The sequence below is a fragment of the Tiliqua scincoides genome, chromosome 1 (genome assembly GCF_035046505.1).
Source record: "Tiliqua scincoides isolate rTilSci1 chromosome 1, rTilSci1.hap2, whole genome shotgun sequence".
Lineage (NCBI taxonomy): Eukaryota > Metazoa > Chordata > Lepidosauria > Squamata > Scincidae > Tiliqua > Tiliqua scincoides.
Window position 1 is genome coordinate 133,548,944 of NC_089821.1, and position 24,880 is coordinate 133,573,823.

Sequence of the window (24,880 nt, forward strand, 5' to 3'; positions counted from 1 at the left end):
TGAACTCCGCCGATCCTGCCTCCACTTGCCCCGCTCCCTCCCCAACACACCTCCTCCCTGCCCTCCCCCGCCCTCCCCCCACCTCTCCGTCATCCCAGAATGCCTCCCCCCACCTCCCCCCATGCACCTACTCATCTGACTCCCGGTGGTCTGGGTGAGTGCTTGCCGGTGGAACGCAGGCCCAGTGCCAGAGCTGGCCCAGCACAGGCTCATGCTGAGCTAGCTCCAGTGCTGGGCCCGTGGTAAGGCTTGGAAACATGCCATATGGCATGTTTGCAACAGTGCACATCGGTGGTAAACATCGGTCTTGGTCTCTGGACTGGGCTCTTAACTATCGTCTTTGGAATGAAGTAAGCTTCAGTGACAGTTGAGGTATGTGGTCAGCATTCGTTAGCTGGCTACCTAGAACAGAAACTCTAAATTAATTATTTAAATTACAGTTTTAAAGAAAATAAGATGCATGATAGAGGGGGAATGCACTCAACTGAAGTAAGAACTTATGAGCATTTTTTTTCACTGTTCCACACTGCACAGGAATAGACTTGATCCTTTTTGGACTTGTGCAGGCACAATTTACACATTTTTGAAATAACATGCTTGTTTAATTAATACCAGAACTCTAATTTACATGTGCAATTTCTGAAATAACACAGTCAACCTTCCTGCATGCTCCTGTAGCATAGTTGCATCCCATATGCGTGAGGGCATTCACAGAGCTGCCACTTACCACTTTCTCAGTGGTATCTTTGCTTCATTGTTGCTTTTTCAGCCATCAACATCTGGACTTCCCTCCTCCACCCTTCCCCTCCCCCATCTTGGGCAAGCAGAAGCAGAAGTCACCAGTCATCAATATATTATATGACTTCCTCTTAACCTGTACGACTTACCTAGGTTCCTGTGTTAAAAAATATTATTAATTTACATGTTCTTATATACAGTGAGACCTGCTATCTGCAGGGGTACTGTTCTGGACCCCCTCTGCCCACAGTTACAGAATGTGTGGATACTGGGCTCGGATTTTAAATCCCTGTGCCGTGGGAATTTGGGGGAGGATCATTTGTTAGCAGACCCACTGTGGGATATAAGCTCCTTCCAGCAGTGTAGTGTGCCTTGTCAATTGGCATAAAACTAATGGTGTGCCTTGACAATGTTAGTACCTTGTCAAGGTGCCATGAGATGAAAAAGATTGAAAATCGCTGCTCTAGAGCTATTTTTAGGACTTAAAGCCCACTTCCAGGTCATGCAGAGGTCCCTTTCTCCTCCCAGCCTTGCCCCATGTCGCAAACTTAGGGAGGTTTGGGGTGCTCAGAGTTCTTGGTTCTCGAACCTCAAAGCCCTCAAGGCCCACTTGTCCAGTAGCACTGCCACCACCCTGTATGTGCCAGTGCCTCAGTCCAGGGACACTGAGACCCTCTAGGCTTAATTCTATCCTTGCAGGCACTGAGGGCTTTCTCCAATTAAAACTTCAGTCCTCAAGTTACTAGACCTCAATCAGCACTTGATAGCTTGCTGAATGGCTAGGCAGGATTCTGAAACTTTGTCCCCAAAAGACAATGAAACAACTTAGTAAAAGAGATTTTAGTTTATTAAATACATAAGGTTACATAAGGCAGCAAATGCTAGAGGCATTATCAGCAATAAAATAATAAAGCTAGCTGGCTATCTCTATTAATCCCTACCTCTCACCTGGGTCAGCTTCTCTTGTAGATCTTTTAGCTCCAAGCTACCTGTGAGGCCAGATGCCCATGTTGGACAATGGAGCTCCCAGTGTGCAGGATGTTGCACCCAAAAACCTCTGTCTAAGAAGGAGCCGGACCCACCCTTTGGGCATTATTATACTTCTTGTGCTAATAGTACTGAGGTGATTTCATACTTATTTAGACTGTCCAAGCAGAACTTTTGAGGAGAGAACCTTCTTGGAGTGGGCCTGGTTGCTAGCTCTCTTAGTTCTTACCCCTCCCAACTGGAGATCCACAGTTGCATTGCATCAGCTTGCCCATTCCAATGGGTTGTAATTCTTGTTGTCTGTCCTTTCTGGCCAGCAGAGGAGAGACAACCATCTTTGTGTTTGTTTACTCACATTCTTGCAGCTAGGAACTGCTAGCCACTTCTCCGTTACTGACTTAGTTTGGTTCAGGCTCCACATGCTAACCGAGTCCTAACATGTACATATTCACGACACCCCAGAATACATTGCTGTTCTTCTCGCTCTCCTGTTTGAAATGAACAGAACTGGAGCATGCTGGGAACCCAGTGCCTCTCCTGTTCACTTGTTGGTTTTCAGGAGGCTGTGAACACAACCTAATGAATAGTTGTTCTGTGAATTACCTCAGCTCATAGGATATTGCTTTCTTTGATTAATGGATTACAGGCACCTCTTGATTTACGCAGGGTTAGGTTTATGCAGAGGTTATGTTCTCAAAAATCAGCATGTACAGTGGAACCCTAATGGGTTTGTAGGATTTCTGCTTAATTGTGTGTGGCATAGGTGGAAATCCTATCCACTCTTACCTGGGAGTAAGCCTCATTGACAATGGGACTTACTTCTGAGTAGACAGGCATAGGATTAGACTAGCCCAGGGGTCTCCAAACCCTGGCCTAGGGGCCAGATGCGACCCGCAACAAGCCTCTATCCAGCCTGCAGCCAGTGTCCCCTGAAAGCCTCTGGCCAACTCAACTGTACATGACCAGAGCTGTGCTCTGGTTGTGTCTGGAGGGTGTTCTGAGGGCCAGAGAGGTTGATTGAATGAGCCTATTCATTCATTTATTCACTCATCTAAGTTCCATCTCTAATTTATTTATTTAAATCTTATATTTAAATTTTTTTTCCGGCCCTCAACACCACACCAGATATTTGATGCGGCCCTCTGGCCAAAAGTTTGGAGAACCCTGGACTAGCCCATCAAAGGTGAATCTGAGGGCTGCTGCTACTGTGATAACTCACGGAGACAGTCTAAAGCAGTGGTTCCCAACCTTTAGGAGCCCATGGACCACTGAAGCAGAAATTGGAATTGTCATTTACTACAAGCGACCCCCCACACCCAGCACTCAAAAAATACAATTAAATTTGTAATAATAATTTATTATTTATAGAGAAGATCTGTGGGATGTTGTTTTTGTTGCCAGCTGTGGTTAGTCCATACTTTGCCCTCTCTGGTGATCTCTCGGGAAGTATCTCCTGAGTGAGCGCTCTCCCACAGACTACCAGAAAGGACGAAGAACGGACCAGCCAATGCAGGAGGTGATCAAAGGTGATCTTTCTTTCCTGAGATCTCGCGGACCATTTCTCAGGGTCTCATGGACCACCAGTGGTCTAAAGAGAGGTCTGCAAGCTAGTGAGTCACTAAGCAGCAGGGTGGGGGCCACTGCACCACAGAGACAGAGCAAGACCTAGTTTGCATGCAGGAAGTCTATGTTCTGGTTACCTTGGCTGGGTGCTATAAAGATCTATAAACCCGGAGGTATTCCAAGCAGTCCATGAGGTTGAACCCTTCAAAAAAAAAATGCGTTAATTAGAAAAATATATTCTTGCTTTCTTTTTTGATAGCTTGCCTTGGCTTCCATATGGTGCATAAATATTCTTAATAAAACAACAACAAGAATATATAAGTTGAGCAGAATATATAAGTTGAACACTGACTTTTGCAAACATTGCAATTGGGAACTCTTCTATACTAAAACCTGAATGTGTTCAGACAATCAACCAATTGAACCAAGTTAGCCAGGATGAGATGTGAACTGCCTTCTAACTCTAGAAAATGGCAAACTATAATCGGCCATTCCCCCACTGCCTGATCCCCCCCCCATTCTACCCCTCCATCATTTTGCTGTGGCACAGCTCCTCAGTGGATTAGGAGAGGGGACGTAGGTGACTTGAGGTGCGCCTGCCTTCCATTCCTTTTCCTCCTATTGTGAGACTTCTGGTCTTGGAGTGCAGCCTCCTTTCTCTTTTAAACAGAGCCCTCAGCATGCTCCACTCCTTCTGTTCATGTGAAAAAGGACAGCATGAAGGACAGAGGCTGGGTGCCAAGAGCAGAAATCTTATCAGTGAGAGGAGGGAAGGGGGCATGAGCTCGTCAGTTCATCACCCCTCCAACCTTCCATTCAATGTGATGCTTTCAGGCTGCTAAATGGAAAGGCAGGTCCTGGATCTAACCACAGGATCTAACTAACCACAGAGTTAAAGAAGCAAAGCTCCCAATGAACTATTGACCTACGTGTGTGTTGCAGTTGCTGGAATGGACATGTGGTGCATATCAGATGGGAATCCTCCTAGCTGTGTGCCAAAGCCAGGTGGCATTACTGAAGGCCACATGGAAAAGCCAAACTGAGATGGAATAGCTGGTAAACTGGCAGGTGTATAATGATGATGATGTACAGTTGATGGTCGTGACTTCTCTGTTTTTAGCACAACAGGGGCAGTTACCTGCAGATGGTTTTGAAAAAAGATAATGAAAGCATTTTCAATTTCAAGCTTTTGAGGCAGGCAAAGAAAGTTCCTGACACAAAATTAGGTCCAGTCTAAAGAGCACTAGCTAAAGATGTTTCCTTTACCCATCTTTCAGGCCAGGGGCAGCATCAGAGGATGACCAGGTTAGGCACTGGGCAAGGATCCATCCGACTTGGTTGACCCTCTGAACCTCCTAATTGTAGTCAACTGTCACAGCTTTCTCCCCCTGTTTACTGAGGGGAAAAAGAAGCTGCTGTCCAGTATCAGTGCCAATAAGTTGGGGAAGCACAAGAGAACAAGAGCCTGTTCATTGGTTGATTGGTTCACCTGATCTGGGCGTGGGAAATTTGAATGTCATTCACTAAAACCTGCCTTTACCTGTTGTCCATGTTGAAGCATAGGAACTCCAGGCCCATTCGCTGGTGAATAAGCAGGCAGAGATTTCAACATCATGTTTTGCATGATGATCTGGTGCATCTGTGCATTTTGCATTAGCATCATCTCCACCATATCTAGAGAAGCATGGCAGAAAATATCAGGAGAGCTCTCCTCACAGAGAAGATATACACGTTGCAAAGGGAGAAGCAGCTGCTAAAGAGTTATATCATTCAGATCAGAGTCATTTTGAATAAAAGCTGCTTAGCAGCAACACTTTTATTTAGCAGAGGGAGAGTAACTGGCCCTCCTCACCCCAGCAGTGTCTTTTCTAGTGGCTGTCTGCTGGTGTTGCATTTTTTTAGATTGTGAGACCTTTTGGGACAGGGAGCCATTAGATATTTGATTTTCCTCTGTAAACTGCTTTGTGAACTTTTTGTTGAAAAGTGGTATATAAATACTGTTAATAATGATCCCAATTCTGAGATGCTCATAAAGATGCTTACTGAAATTAGTCCATCCAGTAGCACAGGTATCAGCAGTGGCTAAAAATGCATATGAATGCACAGAGATGTGTAGAAAGTCACAACCACTTTCACAGGGAACTTCAGGTGATAGTCACAAAAACACAAATGAAGGGGAAACACAAGATTGCTGCCCCCTCCTCTCCAGTGCAGCTCCCTGCATCCCTGAAAGAACTTTTACTGAGGGCTGGGATCATGAGTGGCTCTAGCTGGGCAACATGTCTCCAGATGATTTAAACAAATTTGTTGTCCTCCACCTGTTCACATCTCATGCATTCCCAGAGGCCCCCAAGCTCTAGAAATGCTTGCAGGTTCCTTCACTAAGCTCCCTTATACCTGCACATCTTTGAATACAATCCATCTTCAGCCATTTTTTGCTTCTGTGAAATTTTTGGTTGATGTCATTTGGCATTGTTTGTGTGTGTATGTTTTGAGTTGACTTTTTTGGTGTGTAACTGTATTGCTTTTAACACATTGTTAACAGCTTCCTATTGGGAGGGGAAAGATAGGATATAAATACATTTTATTAAAATATTAACAAATGTTTTATTTTAATAATAATAAAAGACAAAACAAGCAACAAACTGGAAAGATGGAATTAAAGATATGCCATTGTCTAGACTTTGTTATCTGCTCTGTACGATCCATAATGTGTTGTTGACAGCAGCTGCACTAAAGATGGGAAAGCGTATACAGTACAAACATGTGGCTAGAAGACTAGCCAAGCACTATACAGCAAAACAGATATTAACAGCCAAACACCTCAATTCTATTTATGTCTACTCAGATGTAAATCCTGCTGAAACCAATGAGATGTATTCCTAGGTAAGTGTGTATAGACTGCAGGCTGAATTACTCTTTACCATACGTTATTACTACAAGCAAAAAAACATATTAAACATGTAGTCTGATCTTGTACTTATGTGGTAATGATAATGATTATTTGCTTTAGCAGTCCCATGTTTGTTGTGGTCCTAATGAGAATTGTGTCACTGAAGCTGGTATTAGCTTGGGAAGGGAAGCTTCCACTAACACCCTAATGGACAAACTAAGAACATAAGAACATAAGAACAGCCCCACTGGATCAGGCCATAGGCCCATCTAGTCCAGCTTCCTGTATCTCACAGCAGCCCACCAAATGCCCCAGGGAGCACACCAGATAACAAGAGACCTCATCCTGGTGCCCTCCCTTGCATCTGGCATTCTGACAACCCATTTCTAAAATCAGGAGGTTGCGCATACACATCATAGCTTGTACCCCATAATGGATTTTTCCTCCAGAAACTTGTCCAATCCCCTTTTAAAGGCATCTAGGCTAGATGCCAGCACCATTAAATATGAAACAGGAGATTCGAAGCAATTTCTTTCTGACTTTTAAATAGTGAATGTTAATGAAGCCACAGGGGCTCTAAATTTGACTTGAACACTAGTGAGAGAGAAGGTGCTTCACCTTTCCAAGTGTCATTTGTCCATGAAAGTCATTTCCCGGTGCTGCTTTGGCCCTCAGAGTTCTCCCATGTCTACATTAAAATACATTGGCAGATACTTCCATGTTACCTCTAGTTTGACCCTGAAGTACGAGCGTATGTTGCTAAAATAGGACCTGAACTGTTCACCTTTCCTAATCAACAGCAGCAGTAAAGGAAAGGTGTTAGTATACAAGACCACTCTTCTCAGCAAGTCTAAGAACATAAGAACAGCTCCCCTGGATCAGGCCATAGGCCCATCTAGTCCAGCTTCCTGTATCTCACAGCGGCCCACCAAATGCCCCAGGGAGCACACCAGATAAAAAGAGACCTGCATACTGGTGCCCTCGCTTTGTCAGAAATGTCAAAGCCTCAGCAATGTCAAAGCAAAGGCAGGAACTATGCTGGATCCTCTCTTACTAATGCAACCACCACCATTCGCTAATGAATGTGGAAGGACCTCTGGTTTTAATTTTCCTATACAGAGGTTCTGATCATACTCTTCCTTCTCCAAATGGAAGCATGTGATGAATCCAGTGGCGTAACCAGGTCATTGGACAAATGGGGCCCATAAATTTTTGCCATATTCATTAATTAATACTTTCTACATTTTTACACCACACTTCCTCTAATGAGCTCAGGGTGGTGTGCATGATTTCTCCCCGTTTTTTGTCCTCACAACAACAACAAAAGGTAGAGGTAGATGAGGCTAGTAACAGAGACAGTCATGACATGAAATGAATAATAATAATGGCCAGAAAATAAATACAGCGAATATTTCCCCACAAGCAATGGATGAACGTCAGCGCCATCCCCTGCTATTGCTGTCCTGCACATAGTACTCAGTGACATACTGCCCCTGCATCTGGAGGTTCAATGCAGCCATCATGGTTAGTAACCACTGAAAGACTATAGTCCACTATGAACATTTGGAATCCACTTTAAAAATAATCTAAGCCAGTGACCAGCAACACCCAACCTTCCCACTAGTGGCATCGCTAGGGTTGGTGAAACCCAGTGTGGTAACTCATGGTGTCACCCCCATTCACTCTATTTATTTATTTATTTATTTAACTATAGAACAGTACAGGCCATCCAACCAATCAGTAACCAACAAAAAAAATTGTGGCCAACGATGACACTCACGCAACTGAATAGGAGTTTGAGTATTAGCTCTGATACAAAGAAAAGGGAGCTGACTCATAATATCTTACTGGTTCCATACTGTGTTATAATGATGCCTTGTTAGCTCTCAAAACACTCATTGGTCAGTTTTGAGTTAAGGAAATTCACTTTATTACCTAAGTTAGTTGTGTTTTCTTTTTCTGGTTATTTGGTATAGCTTTTGATAGAACACAGATATTTCAATATGGTTTGTTTCATTATATTCTGCATAAAATTACACAATGAATGATATATAACATGGTGGTATTATTCCTAAAAATCACAAATTTGGTCACTAGTGGTGTTACCCTCTGAGGGTGTCACCTTACTAACACCTTTTTGGTTCCATGCAGTGTCATAACAGCATCTCATTGGTTCTTTGAACAATCAGTCTTATTGTTCAAAGTAGATCTAAAGAAATCTACTTTTTGTTACATAAGACAGTTGTATTTTTGTTTTCTGGTTTTGATAGAATAGAGATAGTTCAATTTGTTTCATTGCATTCTGCTATAAATTACACATCAAATGGTATATAACATGATGGCATTATTCCTAACAACCATGATTTTCATGATTTTGGTCACTAGTGATGTAACCAAAGGTGTACCCCCTGAGGGTGGCACCTGGGGATGCCCACCCCCCTGCTAGCTATGCCACTGGATGTTTCTTGTTTTCAATGAACTTTAATGCACAAAAAATGGACATAATAAAAACTGTGTAGTATGATCCAGCATGATATGACTGTCAGAAATATCTAGCAGCTGCTGTGGGGTATAGCCATGAGCTGTTTTGTTGACATATAGGTTTCTCTCCTCGTAGATGAAAGGGATGATGTGGAGGGGGGAAAAAATAGGTAGTCAAATCTGAAAAGGACGTTGCAGCCTATTTCAGCACTTGTTTACTGAGAAGTGAGCCCCACTGAGCTCCGTGGGTCTTGTTCTAGGAATGTGTACTTAGGATTAAAGCAGTGCAATGTGGGTTCAGTGGAACTTACTTCCAAGTAGATGTGATTGATTGCATCACAATCTACGCATGTTTATTCACAAGTCCTATTGTGTTCATTGAGTTATTCTCTGGTGTGCATAGGATTGAAGTCTTCATCTTAGAATATAAATACCTACCTTCCTTAATACTCCCAGACCGGGGAACTGGGAAAGGCTGTGGAGGTGGTATCTGTGTAATGAGTGGTGGATGCTGAGGTATTTGTTGAATAATGGTTGCTGGTTGTTGAGGCAACTTGAAAAAGAAAGAAAGCAAGCACAGTATTTTCAGGAATCAAAATGCAACACAAATCCTAGACAGTTTTATACATATTTTAAACTAGAAAACATACTTATTGGTCAAATCAAGGTTTCGCATTCATTGTCAAGCATTGTCAATTTTTATTGGCCCTTCTTTCCAGCCCTGGCAGAATATTACTTGCAGTGCCCTCTGTTGGGTTGTATGTGTGCCTCTGCTGAACTACTTGGTGCAGAGGTGATTGTGAAGAAATAGGGTTGGAGGCGCTGTAAGTGTAAGACCCTCACCAGTTTGCACAAGGCTGGAGTGCCTGAAACAAAGGCAAGGAGTCATCAGAGGTTTGAGGGGAGAGACTTCTCTTCCAAATTCCAGACTGATTTCCCAGAGGAGGTGTGTTCCCCAAGTTAGTTGTCTTCCCCTTCAATCCCATAAATTTGCTTTCTGTGGTAGCTCTTCAGTCATCATCAATATCACTGAGCCTATCTCCTAAAGTGTACTAATCTGGGAACCAATAGCCTCTGGGAATTTCTGAGAGTGAACTAAACAGTCCTGGTTAACAATTGGGGGGGATGTTATATCCCCTTACAAGTGATACTCTGCCTCTGTTTTTGTTAGAACTCTAGCTCCTTTGCTTTGTGGTGTATGATTTATCCCTGGTAAGGGTCACTTACAGCCAAGATCGGCCTTCACATGAAACCATCACACTGAGTGGCAAAGTTGAAGGGGTAGTAAACTGAGGATTCCCAAGCCCATCTATCTGCTGCCCTCTCTAACTTGGCAATCTCCAACTTGCAAATTCTGATTGGTGCAGCAATCTTCTTCCAGATCAGTAAGAATGAGTCAGAAAAGAATCATGGGGGCAGCAGCCTCTTTTTCTCCAGTGGTGCTGGAAGAAGACAGGGAGAGGAAGCTGCTGTGGCTCTAGATCCCCTGTCCTAGACACAGGCTTATGAAAGTACTAAGTGAATGAATGTGAATGAATGAATGAATTCAAGTACTTCACTAAGTGAAGTGAATGAATGAATGAATCCAAGTACTAAGTGGGGTACAAGTACAAGTGGGGTACAAAGAATTCAAGTACATTCAAGTACTAAGTGGGAAGGAAAAAGAAATCTAGAGCCCACTCCTCTTCGTTTTGCTCACCTGCTCTTAGCATGCAGTCTCCCACCCCTATGGCTCTCCTGTTTTGATTGAACAGGACTGGAGCATGCTAGGAGCAGAACATACTGAGATTTGTTAAAACTGCAGCACAGCAGAAAAGGGTTAAATACTCTTTCCCCAAACAGGGTGTTTGTTAGGTCTGAACAGGCAGGTAGGTACTTATTCCGGACAAATTGTGGCCCCAAAGTTGCTCTCCACTGCCACTGATGCCAATGGAGGCTCCTTCCCCCCGGGCTTTCCTTCTGGGGCTAATGGCAGTTTTGGGAGCAGAATGGGGGCTGCAGTATGAGGAGAATGAATTAATATCTCCTCCTCATCCACAGTGGGTCTAATTCTGTTTCCCCTTCCTACAACTGTTAACTTTTTTGAAAGAAAAAAAAAAAGACAGGGCCAAAAAAATGTCATATGGCTATAAGAATGAGCCTTTAGCTTTTTCTCTCCAGGGATGTGACATGAAACTCTTACTGTCTGCTGGATAATTCTTGGTTGCTCAGGAAGAGGAAGAGGAGCTTCATAGACATTTCCGGGTTCTAGTCTGGAGTGTTTTCTTTGGATTCCTGGAAATCTGTGGGGTAGTGAACATTCTTCCAAAAGCTTTTGCTCCTACAACACCAAATTTATTTTTTTTCTAAATGGACACATTTGCTAAAGATAAACAATATGAGGTTTCCAAACCCCTTCTGGTTAAATCCAAAAGAATTGTGTAACTGATGCAACACTAGAATTCGGTAGCAATAAGCCCTGCCCTGCCAAAGCCATTTGTGAAAAACTGAACATTTAATCTTTAATTTAAAAAAGGTAATTCAGCCCCAACAGGCATGACACAGCAGCTATTATGGTTGACTCTCCCAAAGCTTTATAAATAAAACGTTAACGTAGACACAGGGGCTCTGGTTTTGATCAGAGAAGCCACCCTTTTCCCTCAACATTTCACCATTCTAAGAGTTCTATGCATATCTACACAGAAGTGAGTCCCACTGTACTCAATAGAGCTCACTCTCAAGAAAGTGTGTACAGTGGTTTCCAAACTGTGGGTTGGAACCCACTGATGGGTTGCAACCTGATTTTTGGTGGGTCATCCATGGTGATGGAAATATCAGATAACAGATTGCCTCAAGCCCTGAGGCTATTCAAAAATCAGATACTGTAGCTGCTAATTACTCTGCAAAGAGCCTAGCTCCTGCAGTTTGCAAGCATATATATAGGGAGATAAATGTTCAAGGATCTTTTGTCTGGTTATTATAAATAAATAAAGTTTTTTCTTTCTAGAACTCCTTTCTTTAAAGATTGGTAAACCTAGATTGGTCCCAATAGTGTTTTTTAAAAATGTGGGTCCAAATGCTAAACATTTGGGAATCTCTGGTGACCATACTTACCTAGGAGCAAGTTCCACTGACTATAATGGGACTTACTTCTGAGTAGACATGCATAGGATTGGGTTCAAAAATCACCCCCTTCTGAAGCTATCAGTGGGGAAAAAATACATACGGATATCATGGCTGTATCTTTTTCTGCACTGTCAATCATATACAGTTGCAGCTTGCAGTGAGCAGGTGGAGGAGATTTAGATTAGAAAAAAAAAACCCTCCTTTAACACCATTGCTTAGATCAAAATTATATATCAGACCCCTCCCCTCTCCCAGTTTAATTTTTTTTATTTACCAGGTCTGATTACACACTTCTTACATTGTATCTATTTTGGCCTGTAGGAAAAAGCACTCAATTCTTTTTTCTGGCTGGCTAACAATTTAGTTATTGGTTGCCAATGTACATTAAACAAAAGATGTTTAACATATACATAAATTCTTTTTTGTCTCATTCTTTTTTTAAACACAACATCTGAACAAATTCTGGGGCCATTATTAAACAGATATGCATTTGTACACTTCTTTACCAAACTGTATACTGATCTAGCTGCTACTTGCACATTGCATGAACCAGTCTGCAAATGCTGCCTTTCTCCCTCCAGTTCTGACACAGGCCCACCGCTTGAGCATTAAAGTGTGTTTTATCCAGACTGGTTGAAATAACATTTTGAGAAGTATTGCCTGGGTCATACCCTGAGCTGCTGCAGAAGGTCTTTTCTTCGTTTCAGTGCACTTTGTAATGCATAGTCATGGCCATTGTAATTCCCTGTAGAACAGTTGAAGACATTCTTTAATTTTTTAGTTCTTATTTTACTAGTTTTATGACATTTTAAATAATTTTCTAAGACATGAGGACAGTTAAAAAGGAGAGGAAGGGAAGAAAAATACAATGAAACAATAATGTGTTTTCTCCTTTATAGTGAAACAGTAGTGTGTTACTTCCTAGTACCTCCATTACTATCCTCTACAGTGTAATCCTATGTGTATCTATTCAGAAATAAGTTTTCTTTAAATACGTTTTCATTGACCTTTTTACTATGCAAGTGCATTTAGGATTTTGGCCTTTATAATTTTTGTGAATATATGTCTATACAGTACAATTGGCTGGTGCAGCAAAAAAAAAAAAAAAAAGGACCAATACATGAAAAAAATTAAAAAACAAAATCCCTTCGCTCAGGTGATTGAAAAACAGGCTTGCTGACCTTTTGAAATGCAGACAGGCAATCACTCTTTTTCCAGGTGCTTAGGCTTCACTAGGAGGTAGTAATCCCTCTCTTCACCAGGAGCCACAGTGAGGGGGAAAGAATGGAGGTGATAATCACTTCAATTTAGCCTTCTTTCATGTGGTCAGGGGGAAGGAAGGGGTTTGCCTTGTGCCTGGAGAGAGAATGATTGATGGATTGTCAGCCAGCTGTCCTCTCTTGCATTAATGAGGCTATTGTTAAAAGACTGTTTCCTTTAATTTAAGGGTACTTATCATGTTGAGACAGAAAAATCTGTGGATTAGGTTATACCTGTAATCACTTGTATGACTGTCTCTCTACAACAGTAAAACAGTTTTTTAAACTGTGATTTTAAATGGATGCATTTTTCCCTTTCTCCAGGGATCAGCACATTATTTCTCATTTGCAGTGGCCATTCATGTTGAGTCAAATCCATGTATTAAAAATCTGTGTATAACAAGGTTAGACCTGTGTTTATAAATTACTTGGATGAGGGAGTAGACTAGGGAAAGCTCATCAAATCTGCAGCAACACCAATTTGGGTGGGATAGCTAATACCCCTGAGGGCAGGAATAAGATACAAGCAAGCTGGAGAAATGGGGAGATGTGAACAATGTCAGTAGGGATACATGTAAAGTTCTGTATTTGAGTAGGAAAAATTAAAACTCGAGATCAGAGCATGTCACTAAGCAATCCCTACAAAGAAATAGGAGAGTTCTAGTTGCTTACTTGTTGCAGAAAAGGGAGATTCAAGGTCATCCAAGTTTTCATGCTCATTTTCTAGTTTCTGTGGATCAAAGCAGTAGGAAGATTAAATGGGAAAACCAGAAAGATGAACTTTTATTTTCAACAAATAACATTTTTTGCATTTTTCCTCTTTTTTAGTATTCAGCAGAACCAGTTCTCATAATCAAGTGAACATGAATAATATTGTGAATCTGTAACAAAGAGATCACATATTTCACCACTTGACCTGAAAAGCAACTGTCAGATGCAATATATTGTTGTCATTATCAGGTATGTTAACTTGGCTAAACCAATACTGATCCCCAATAGTCCAAAAGGAGAGATGAGCATGGGTGTCTACAAGGCAAAAGAGTAACTCTATGGTAAAATTCCCACCCAGCTGGCACATTTCCACTGTCTAGGGGCCTGTGTGATCTTCACATGGAGGACATTCCAGAGAACTAGCACCACCACTGAAAAGGGCCTGCTTCTTGTTCCAGCTTGGGGATCTCTGACTTTTGAGATATTGCTTCCCACATTACCAAATTGGTGTTACTGCACAAAACAGATAGTGCAGAAAGTTGAAATATATGAAAACATCTTACCTTCTCGAGGAGTTTGAGTTTCAGCCGGGTCATGTGATCAGCCACAGCCGATTCTGACATTGTATTAAAATTCTAGGACACCAGGCCGATCAACTGGCAAAACAAAAAATGTTTAATATGTGTTGCTTCTTTCTTCCTCTAGCATTTTTGTCCAAATTTTCCATAAATTGCTGATTGCTGATAGTGCTATACTGAGATTACAACAAAAAATAGAACCCTTTCACACCCACTGTGCCTCCCACAGTGTGCACTCAGTATGGTTACTAAGATATTGCTCTGCTTGGACAACAGCAGTATTTTCTTAATACTTTCAGTCTTTCCTCTTGCAAGCTCAGTAAGCCCAGCCCTGTGGGTTGCTAGCAAACTCTATTTAATTACCCTGTCAAGCCCAGGCAACCTAGTTGCTATGCTTGTGTTGTCTACAGTCTAAACAAAACTATTCTCCAAGTACAGCCACTTACCTGGTGCATACAATGTCAGGGAGACTATCTTCATACTGCGAAATCAAGTGAGAGTTTCCAAGGTAGTGCAGAAAATGCCAACCTTACCTTACTATACTTACTCCAGGCAAAGCCAGTTGAAAGACCAAAACAAAACTGGAAGAATTTTTGTCATGGGTCAGACAGACCAATAGCTTTTCTTAAGTGAACTGCACATTTCCCTACCTCCTAACACAGTGTTTCTCAAACTGTGTGTCGGGATCCACTAGGTGGGTTGTAAGCCAATTTCAGGTGGGTCCCCATTCATTTAAATATGTATTTTATTTTTAATCTATTTGACGCTACCATGGAATGTGACTGCATTTGAGGAATACTGATCTCTACTTTTAACAGGCTACTGTGTATATGCTTTTAAAAATTATAGTCAAGGGGCTTACTCCTGGGTAAGTGTGGATAAGATTGCAGCCTCGGATTGTCAAAAATTTTCCTACTTAATGTTATTATTGGCAATGACATCACTTCTAGATTAATGACATCACTTCTGGTGGGTTCTGACAGATTATCATTCTAAAAAGTGGGTCCTGGTGCTAAAAGGTTTGGGAACCACCATCCTAACGTGTTTCTGCTCAAATACATTGCAAACCAAAACAACATACGTAGGGCACAATCCTAACCCCTTATGTCAGTGCTTTCCAGCAGTGACATAAGGGCAATGCAGATCTGAGGTATGGGAACAAACATGCCCTTACTTTGAGGAGGCCTCCGTGAGTTATACCCAACTGCAGGATGTAGCACACGTCCCATTGGCACCACTATGCCAGTACTGGAAAGCACTGACATAGGGAGTTAGGATTGCACCTTTATTGATTTAAAGCAGTCATTCTCAAACTTTTAGCACAGGGACCAACTTTTTAGAGTGACAATCTATCAGGACCTTCCAGAAGTGATGTCATTAACCTGGAAGTGATGACAGGGCAGATCCAAGGGGAGGCCATGGGTGCATGCCCCCCCCCCAAATGGTTGTACCAGCAGGAAGGGCACTTGCTGGAATGGGGAGCAGCCCAAGCATGGCTGGGAGCCCAGGTCTACTCACCCAGCAAACCTCAGCTATGGATGCCAAAGTTCAACTGGGAGCCCAGGCCTACCCATCTGGTTGGCCTGGGCTCTGGAGTTAAGGTCATGCTTATGGTCCCCCCAAATGCAAACACTGGATCTGCTCCTGAAGTGAAGTCATGGCTGGAAGTGACATCATCAAGCAGGAAAATTTTTAACACCCACATATGACAAAATCAAATCAAAATAAGTAAGTAAGGGCCCAATCCTATTCAATTTTCCAGTGCTGGTGCAGTTGTGCTAGTAGGGTGTGTGCTGCATCCTGTGGTGGAGGGGCAGTCACTGGGACCTTCTTAAGGTATGGGAACATGTGTTCCCTTACCATGAGGATGCATTGTGGTTACACCAGAGCTGGAAAGTTGGATAGGATTGGGCCCTTACAGCCCAATCCTATGCATGTCTACTCAGAATTAAGTCCCATTATAGTCAATGGGGCTTACTCCCAGGAAAGTGTGGATAGGATTGGGTTGTAAGTAAGTAAATTAAAAGTTTACAGTAAGTGGAAACATTTATTTAAAATAAAGAAGAACCCTCCTAATCCTCCCAAGTAGGTGCTGATCTGCTTAAAAAAATATTCCCCAAACATCCCAAAGGTTGCAATCCTTACCTGGGTGTAAGTCCCATTGACTATGATTGTTAAAAGCACATACAGAGTAACCCTGCCGTTTTCAAACTCTCAGGAAGTTTGAAAACCACAGTAAATCCTTACAGGGGAAGAGAGGTGTCATTAATATGTACATGTTAGGCCTTGGTTAGCATGTGGAGCCTGAACCAAATTAAGTCAGTAACAGAGAATTTGCTAGCAGTTCCTAGCTGGAAGAATGTGAGTAAACAAAGGATTGTTGTCTCTCCTCTGCTGGCCAGAAAGGACAAACAACAAGAATTACAACCCATTGGAATGTAGCACCTTTGCAGACAGAATGGTGCCTTATCAAGCTGATGAAATGCAGCTGTGGATCTCCAGTTGGGAGGGGTAAGAACTAAGAGGGCTAGCAACCAGGCCCACTTCGAGAAGGTTCTGTCCTCAAAAATTCTGATTGGACAGTCTAAATAAGTATGAAGTCACCTCAGTACTATTAGCATAAGAAGTATAATAATGAGGCCCAAAGGGTGGGTCCAGCTCCTTCTTGGACAGAGTTTTTTGGGTGTAACATCCTGCATGCTGGGAGCTACATTGTCCACCATGGGCACCTGGCCTCACAGGTAGCCTGGAGCTCAGAGATCTACAAGAATAACTGACCTAGGTGACCTAGGTAAAATAATAAAGCTAGCTGGCTATCTCTATTGATAGCCAGCTAGCTTTATTATTTTATTGCTGATATGTTTCCTAGATGTTTATGCCTCTAGCATTTGCTGCCTTGTGTAATGTTATGTACTTAATAAACTTAAATCTCTTTTACCAAGTTGTTTCATTGTCTGTTGGGGACAAAGGTTCAGAATCCTGCCTAGCCATTCAGCAAGCTACCAAGTGCTGATTGAGGTCTAGTAACTTGAGAACTGAAGCTTTAATTGGAGAAGGAGCTCAGTGCCTGCATGGAATAGAGTTAAGAACATAAGAACAGCCCCACTGGATCAGGCCATAGGCCCATCTAGTCCAGCTTCCTGTATCTCACAGCAGCCCACCAAATGCCCCAGGGAGCACACCAGATAACAAGAGACCTGCATCCTGTTGCCCTTCCTTCCATTGGCATTCTGACATAGCCCATTTCTAAAATCTGGAGGTTGCACATACACATCATGGCTTGTACCCCATAATGGATTTTTCCTCCAGAAACTTGTCCAATCCCCTTTTAAAGGCATCTAGGCCAGATGCCGTCACCACATCCTGTGGCAAGGAGTTCCACAAACCAACCACACGCTGAGTAAAGAAATATTTTCTTTTGTCTGTCCTAACCCTCCCAACACTCAGTTTTAGTGGATGTCCACTGGTTCTGGTGTTATGTGAGAGTATAAAGAGCATCTCTCTAGCCACTTTATCATTCCCATGCATAATTTTGTATGTCTCAGTCATGTCCCCCTTCAGGCATCTCTTTTCTAGGCTGAAGAGGCCCAAATGCCGTAGCCTTTCCTCATAAGGAAGGTGCCCCAGCCCCGTAATCATCTTAGTCGCTCTCTTTTGCACCTTTTCCATTTCCACTATGTCTTTTTTGAGTTGTGGCGACCAGAACTGGACACAATACTCCAGGTGTGGCCTTACCATAGATTTGTACAATGGCATTATATTATTAGCTGTTTTGTTCTCAATACCCTTCCTAATGATCCCAAGCATAGAATTGGCCTTCTTCACTGCCGCCGCACATTGGGTCGACACTTTCATCGACCTGTCCACCACCACCCCAAGATCTCTCTCCTGATCTGTCACAGACAGCTCAGAACCCATCAGCCTATATCTAAAGTTTGGATTTTTTGCCCCTATGTGCATGATCTTACACTTACTGACATTGAAGTGCATCTGCCATTTTTCTGCCCATTCTGCCAGTCTGGAGAGATCTTTCTGGAGCTCCTCACAATCACTTCTGGTCTTCACCACTCGGAAATGTTTGGTGTCGTCTGCGTACTTAGCCACCTCACTGCTCAACCCTGTCTCCAGGTCATTCATGAAGAGGTTGAAAAGCACCGGTCCCAGGACAGATCCTTGGGGCACACCGCTTTTCACCTCTCTCCATTGTGAAAATTGACACCCATTCTCTATTTCCTGGTCTTTAACCAGGTCTCAATCCAGGAGAGGGATTAAGGGATTAAGCCTAGAGGGTCTCAGTGTCCCTGAACTGAGGCACTGGCACATACAGGGTGGTGGCAGTACTACTGGACGGGGGGGGGGGCTTGAGGGCTTTAGGGTTCGAGAACCAAAAACTCTGAGCACCCCAAACCCCCCTAAGTTTGCGACAAGAGGGAGGCAGCGGGGGTTGGGGGAAAGCAGCGACGCGATCCCCAGGATTGTGCCGCTCAGGTGGGCTGCAGGGACTGGGATGCACTCACCAGTTTCTGCAGCAGCTTTCCTGGGATGCGGGAAGCCCTGCGCAAGCGTCTGCAGGGCTCCCCAGCCTGCAGAAAGTGAAAGTGGAGCAATCACGCTTTGCAAAACCAGAAATGGAGTGCAATCGTTCCACTTTCAATTTCTGCAGTTGCAACGCCCCAGTCTGAAAACCACTGGAGTAGCCTGTTAAAAGTACAGATTTGTAACAGTTCCCCAAATGCAGACACATACCATGGTAGCATAAAGTCTAATACTATATATTAAAAATAAATTAAAATGAATGGGGATCCACCTGAAATTGGATTGTGACCCACCTAGTAGGTCCTGTTGCACGGCTGATAAGCAACTCAGAACGACTCGGTACGCAGGGATGAAGGTTCACAGGCTTTTATTTGAATTGTATACAATTGGACTCATGTCCAAAGCATGGACCCGGTTTTGACTGTGTCCAGAACTCTTATATGACTCTCGGCCCTTTGTCTGAAAATCTAGACTTCCCATTCGCTGAAAATTTAACATAATAAATGGGGCTAATTCCTAATAGATAAGATACAATTTACATAAAAGATAGAAAATAGGTGGGCAATAAGTGGGCAAAACCATTGAGTGGCTCTGATTTACATACAGGTGGGGTTTCACCTTAAAACTTAGCCAAAATTACACAATTTCCAAAAGTTTTCAAAAAAAAAATAAAAACTTTATTTTTACCCTGCCTTTCTTCCTGAAGGGACTCAAGGCGGCTTGAGTGAACCAGTAGGGTTCACTATAATATCATTTTATCTAGTACTGACCCAGTACTGACCCTTACTTGCATCCATCAATCCAATTAGGGACTTTCTTGACAGGTCTCTGTACCATCCTCATTAAGAGATGACCTTTATCTCTCTGCCTTTATCCCATGCTAATATCAACACAGAAACACCTGTGAAGCCTTCCTGCTATGTTAAGGCTTTTGTCTGTTCTTAAGACTTTTCTAAAATCAAGAATACCTTTGGTTCCATAAGAACTACTTTTATGCCTAATATGTTCCCATATGTGAATTAAAATTAGGGCAAAGACTATTTTGCCCTAGCTTTTGCCTATATATATGTGCCTTTTGCTCTGAAAGCCTGAAAGAATAAAATAAATGAGCACTGGCAAGCAAGCATAGTGATGTCCTTGGCAAGATGTGTACTTCTGCCAAGATGAAGCCTATCTCTTTGTTGCCTTAGTTGCACTATCTTTCCTAAATTCCAAACTGTTTAATACCCAACAGTTGGGGCCAACTGTTTGAGGCCCCAAAGTCCCAGCTTCTGTGAAATTTCAGTGAAACTAACAAACAGCTTTCAAAATGATTCTTTAAAGCAGCTTTTCACTATTCTCTGTTTCCATGCTTTAGCAATGTGGCTTTTAAGCTTTTTGCACAAATGGTATGCTTTTAAAATCAAGCAGCTCTTTAGCATTGTGTGTATGCTATAGTATTTCTGGGCTATCCAGTGGCTCTAGGGTCAAAGGTCACCATGCCTCAGGTCCCAATCCACAGTTTGAGAAACACTGATTTCAGGATTTTTACAATTAAATATAAAAAATATGACAGCAATGTGCACTCTAATTTTTTCCCCTACTATGCAGTGCAGATAACGACCTTAGTAGTATATGACCACTGTAATCTTAAAATGAGCAGTGGCCAGTCTGATCAATAGTCAGTGACAGCCCAATCCTATGCATGTCTACTAAGAAGTAAGTCCCATTAGTGTCAATGGGGCTTACTCCCAGGAAAGTGTGGATAGGATTGGGCTGTGTGTCAGGTACTGTTCATGCGTCAGTACTGAGGCGGTCAAGTGGCATGTTTACATATTTATTAGCATGTTAACAAACTATGTAATCAGTATGGAGTCAGCATATTTTAATGGAACACTAACTGAAGTCCTACTCTCAGTCTCTAAACCAGCAAGTTTCAACCATTTTCATTCTTACAGCACACACTGACAACGCGCTAAAATTGCCAAGGCACACCATCAGTTTTTTTTCACAATTGCTGGCAGGGGACACACATCCCCCAAAGTTCCTGCTAATAAATAATCCTCCCATGGCACATCTGCAGACCATCTGCAGCACACCAATGTGCCATGGCGAAGTGGTTGAAAATTGCTGCTCTATAGCCCAGAGTCTAGGCCAGGGGTATCAAACACGTTTCATACCAAGGGCCAAACAGCATTCATGATACCTGCTGAGGGCCAGAAGTGATGTCATTAGGCAGGAAGTGATGTCATTAAACTGTTCATAACCAAAAATAAGCACTTTTTCTCACTTAGGAACTCATTAGCTGCAAATTACAGAAGAGAAAATACACAAATCTTGATCATATTTCAAGATATAAGAGAGCCCAATTTTCAAGTGGGCTGCCGTTATAGCAGTAACACCTCAGCAGCTGAGAGCATGAGGGCCGGATAAAAAGCTTCCGCGGGCCACATCCAGCCCCCCGGGGCCTTATGTTTGACACCCCTGGTATAGGCCATGTCTATGTAATTGACTTCAGTCACAAGTTCTCTCTTACTCATTTGTCTTTTTCCTGGTCGTTGTGTTAGTTCAACTGGGGGGAAAACAAAAAACCCAAAAATAATTGTAGGACAATGCATTTATTAGGATCAATTAGAAAGGTCACAAACTAGTGAATCAGCTTTTGAGTTCACCAGAATTCTTCTAAATATTTCATGTTTAGTTCAAAAGTGGCAAGGTGTTGCATGGCTTCTTCTTTTGCCTAGCCTCCCAACACATTTGAATGCTACCCTGGGCAGATATCTAAGAATGAATTACTGGGCTCAGAATTTCTAGTGCAAATTCTAGAGCAGTGATTTTCAACCTTTTTGTCTCAGGGCACACAGACAAGGTACTAACATTGTCAAGGCACAGCATCAGCCTTTGACAATGGACAAGGCAGATCATGCTGTTGGTGGAGGGCTCACAACCCACAATGGCCCCACTAATAAATTACCCTCCCCCAAACTCCCAAGGCACACCTGCAGACCATTCATGACACACCAGTGTGCCATGGCACAGTGGTTGGAAATGCTGCAGAAAAGGGAGATGTTCGTGAGAATTGGAGCAAAGATTTGGGACACGGTACGGTTCAGGAAGCTGTCCCAGAATTCACAAAATAATGTAGAGAAAGTAGAATTATTATGTTAAATAAGTGGAATTATTTAATATGCATTCTTTCTGGGATAGGAAGTAGTAGCCAATATGAACAATGCATAGATGCGTGACAATGGCCCAAATCCTCACCCACTTTCCAGCACTGGCATAGCGGTGCCAGTGGGACCTGTGCTGCATCCTGCAGTTGGGTGTCACTCATGGAGGCCTCCTCAAAGTAAGGGCATGTTTGTTCCCTTACCTTGGAGCTGCACTGGCCTTATGTCAGTGCTGGAAAGCCAGTTAGGATTGGGCCCAATGTTTCTTAGCAGTTTCAGATTCAAAGAACAAGTGGGGTTGAAAAACGAAGGATGATGTTGTTGCAAAAGTTAAGCGGGGCAGGGGGGGCATCGCTTGCTGAGCCCAATCCTTATGCTTGTCTACTCAGAAGTAACTGCCATAATAGTCCATGGAGCTTACTCCCAGGTAAGTGTGAACAGGATTGCAGCCTGAGTCGAAACAGTTCTCTGCAGGATATATTGAATGTATGTATGTATGCATGCATGTGTGGGTGTTTATATGTATATTCCATGAGCCCCTGTATCATATATACATGTATCCATATATGCATGAGCCCCTGTATCATCTTTGCACAGGGTGAAGTGACTTGGGACCTGCAGTGGGAAGTAGATGGCTGGGAATCAGCTTCATGCTGAAGAAACAGTCCCCCCCAACTACTGAGAAAGGCCACTTTAATGGAGAGGAAAGCCCTCTTCTAACACGTTTCCTTCAAGACTGGATAGAAACCGCCACCAAAACAAACTCTAAACTTGGTGCGGACGGGAGAACTAACCACACTAACTAACTATCAAATCGTTACAATGCGGAAGACCCCTAAATGCTCCCCCTCTCCTAATTTGCTGTTCTTTTAACTGAGGCGGGACCTGATTTGAAATATAGCCTATCGCGACGTTGTGTGAGGCTAAGGAAGCTGATTGGTGGCTCGCTCACAGCGGGAACGGTGGCGGGAAGATCAAGGAACTGAGCTAGCCTCTTTTTTTCCTCTTCCCTCAGATCTAGGAAAGGGCTAGAGTGACACAAAATTGAAATTTGAATTTGCCTTCTCTTCTTGGAGCTGGAAGTGCGACCCACCTATAGATATGTTGGCAACCTTCAGTCTCGAAAGACTATGGTATCGCGCTCTGAAAGGTGGTTCTGGAACAGCGTCTAGTGTGGCTGAAAAGGCCAATTCGGGAGTGACAATCCCTTCCACACTGGGAGCAAGTGCAGTCTGTCCCTGGCCTGTCTCCCTGGCTATGGGCCTTCCTTCTTTGCCTCTTAGCCTCAGACTGTTGGCCAAGTGTCTCTTCAAACTGAGAAAGGCCATGCTGCACAGCCTGCCCCCAAGCAGGCTGCTCAGAGGCCAGGGTTTCCCACTTGTTGAGGTCCACTCCTAAGGCCTTCAGATCCCTCTTGCAGATGTCCTTGTATCGCAGCTGTGGTCTACCTGTAGGGCGCTTTCCTTGCACGAGTTCTCCATAGAGGAGATCCTTTGGGATCCGGCCATCATCCATTCTCACGACATGACCGAGCCAACGCAGGCGTCTCTGTTTCAGCAGTGCATACATGCTAGGGATTCCAGCACGTTCCAGGACTGTGTTGTTAGGAACTTTGTCGTGCCAGGTGATACCTATAGAAATGAATGGGGAAGCCTGGGATTTTATCCTAGCTTTGATTGGGAAGCAGCGTGTCCAGCAAGAAGCAGAGCTGCCAAGGCTCAGAGCTGCACATGCTCTTCTCTGGTCTCATTTCATGTGACATTGGGTGCAATCCTCACCAACTTTCCAGCACTGACATAGCTGTGCCTATGTGGTGTGCACTGCATCCTGCAGTGGGAGGCACTCAAGGGGTGCTTCCCCTTGACTCAGTGTGTGGTTGGACTGCGGAACTCCTTGCCACAGGATGTGGTGATGGTATCTGGAGTAGATCCCTTAAGAGGGGATTGGACAAGTTTCTGGAGGGAAAATCCATTACAGGTTACAAGCCATGTTGTGTATGTGCAACTTCCTGATTCTTAGAAATGGGTTATGTCAGAATGCCAGATGCAAGGGAGGGCACCAGGATTCAGGTCTCTTGTGTGCTCCCTGGGGCATTTGGTGGGCCACTGTGAGATACAGGAAGCTAGACTAGACGGGCCTTGGCCTGATGCAGTGGGCCTCTTATGTTCTTAAGCGGGCCTCCTCAAGGTAATGGCATGTTTGTTACCTTTCCTTGGGGCTGCACTGCTGCTAGATCAGTGCTGGAAATGCCTGTACAGTGCCTGGAGAATGCTACAGAGACGCACTTTTTGTGTAAAGGAAGACTTGAGTAAGAAAGGACAGGATCCTCCTTGGTTTCTTGGAGTTGGAAGGGGGATGATGCTCGCTCTTGCGCTCTCTCTTTAGGAAGGCTCTCACTCAGGCCTCAGGAGGGGAAATCCTAACCCACTTTCCAGCACTGACATCAGGGCACTGCAGCTCTGAGGGAAGGGAGCAGACATGCCTTTACTCGAAGGCCTCTGTGAGTGCCCCCCATTGGCAAGATGCAGCACATGCCCCACTCGCACAGCTATGCTAGTGCTGGGAAGTGGGTGGGGACTTGGGCCTAAGTACCATAAAGCTCCTCTTCTGGCCATTGGTTGTCTCTCTAGTCCTTTCCTATCTCTGGAAGCGGCTCCCTTGAGCTATAGAGCGCCTCGTCCCTTATTGGTTATCGGAACTGTCGATCCTGGGCAGCCACTGCAACGACGAGCGTGTAGGAGGGACTAACTCGCCTAAGAGAGGAGTCTCCTAATTGGGCGGCAAGTTCTGGGTGGGAGCGAGTCGGCGGCTGTCATTGGCTGGAAGTTTTTGGCCCAGGGTTGTTGTGCGACAGTTGGGAAGCGGAGAGAGCGGAGCGGT

At 43.5% G+C, this 24,880-nt stretch overlaps 1 protein-coding gene across 1 annotated transcript; it reads right to left on the bottom strand.

Annotated features, from left to right (window-relative positions):
* Positions 1-230: 230 nt before the first annotated feature.
* C1H21orf58 (chromosome 1 C21orf58 homolog) lies at positions 231-18,899 on the bottom strand. The gene is made up of 10 exons (XM_066612130.1): positions 18,833-18,899; positions 14,301-14,393; positions 13,699-13,756; positions 12,439-12,512; positions 10,845-10,982; positions 9,101-9,215; positions 4,829-4,962; positions 4,218-4,426; positions 3,426-3,490; positions 231-402 (listed from the first exon to the last, which is right to left on the bottom strand). The coding sequence occupies exons 2-9, from the start codon at positions 14,358-14,360 to the stop codon at positions 3,448-3,450; spliced, it is 831 nt and encodes a 276-aa protein (XP_066468227.1). The 5' UTR covers positions 14,361-14,393; positions 18,833-18,899; the 3' UTR covers positions 231-402; positions 3,426-3,447.
* Between the last annotated feature and the right edge of the window lie 5,981 nt (positions 18,900-24,880).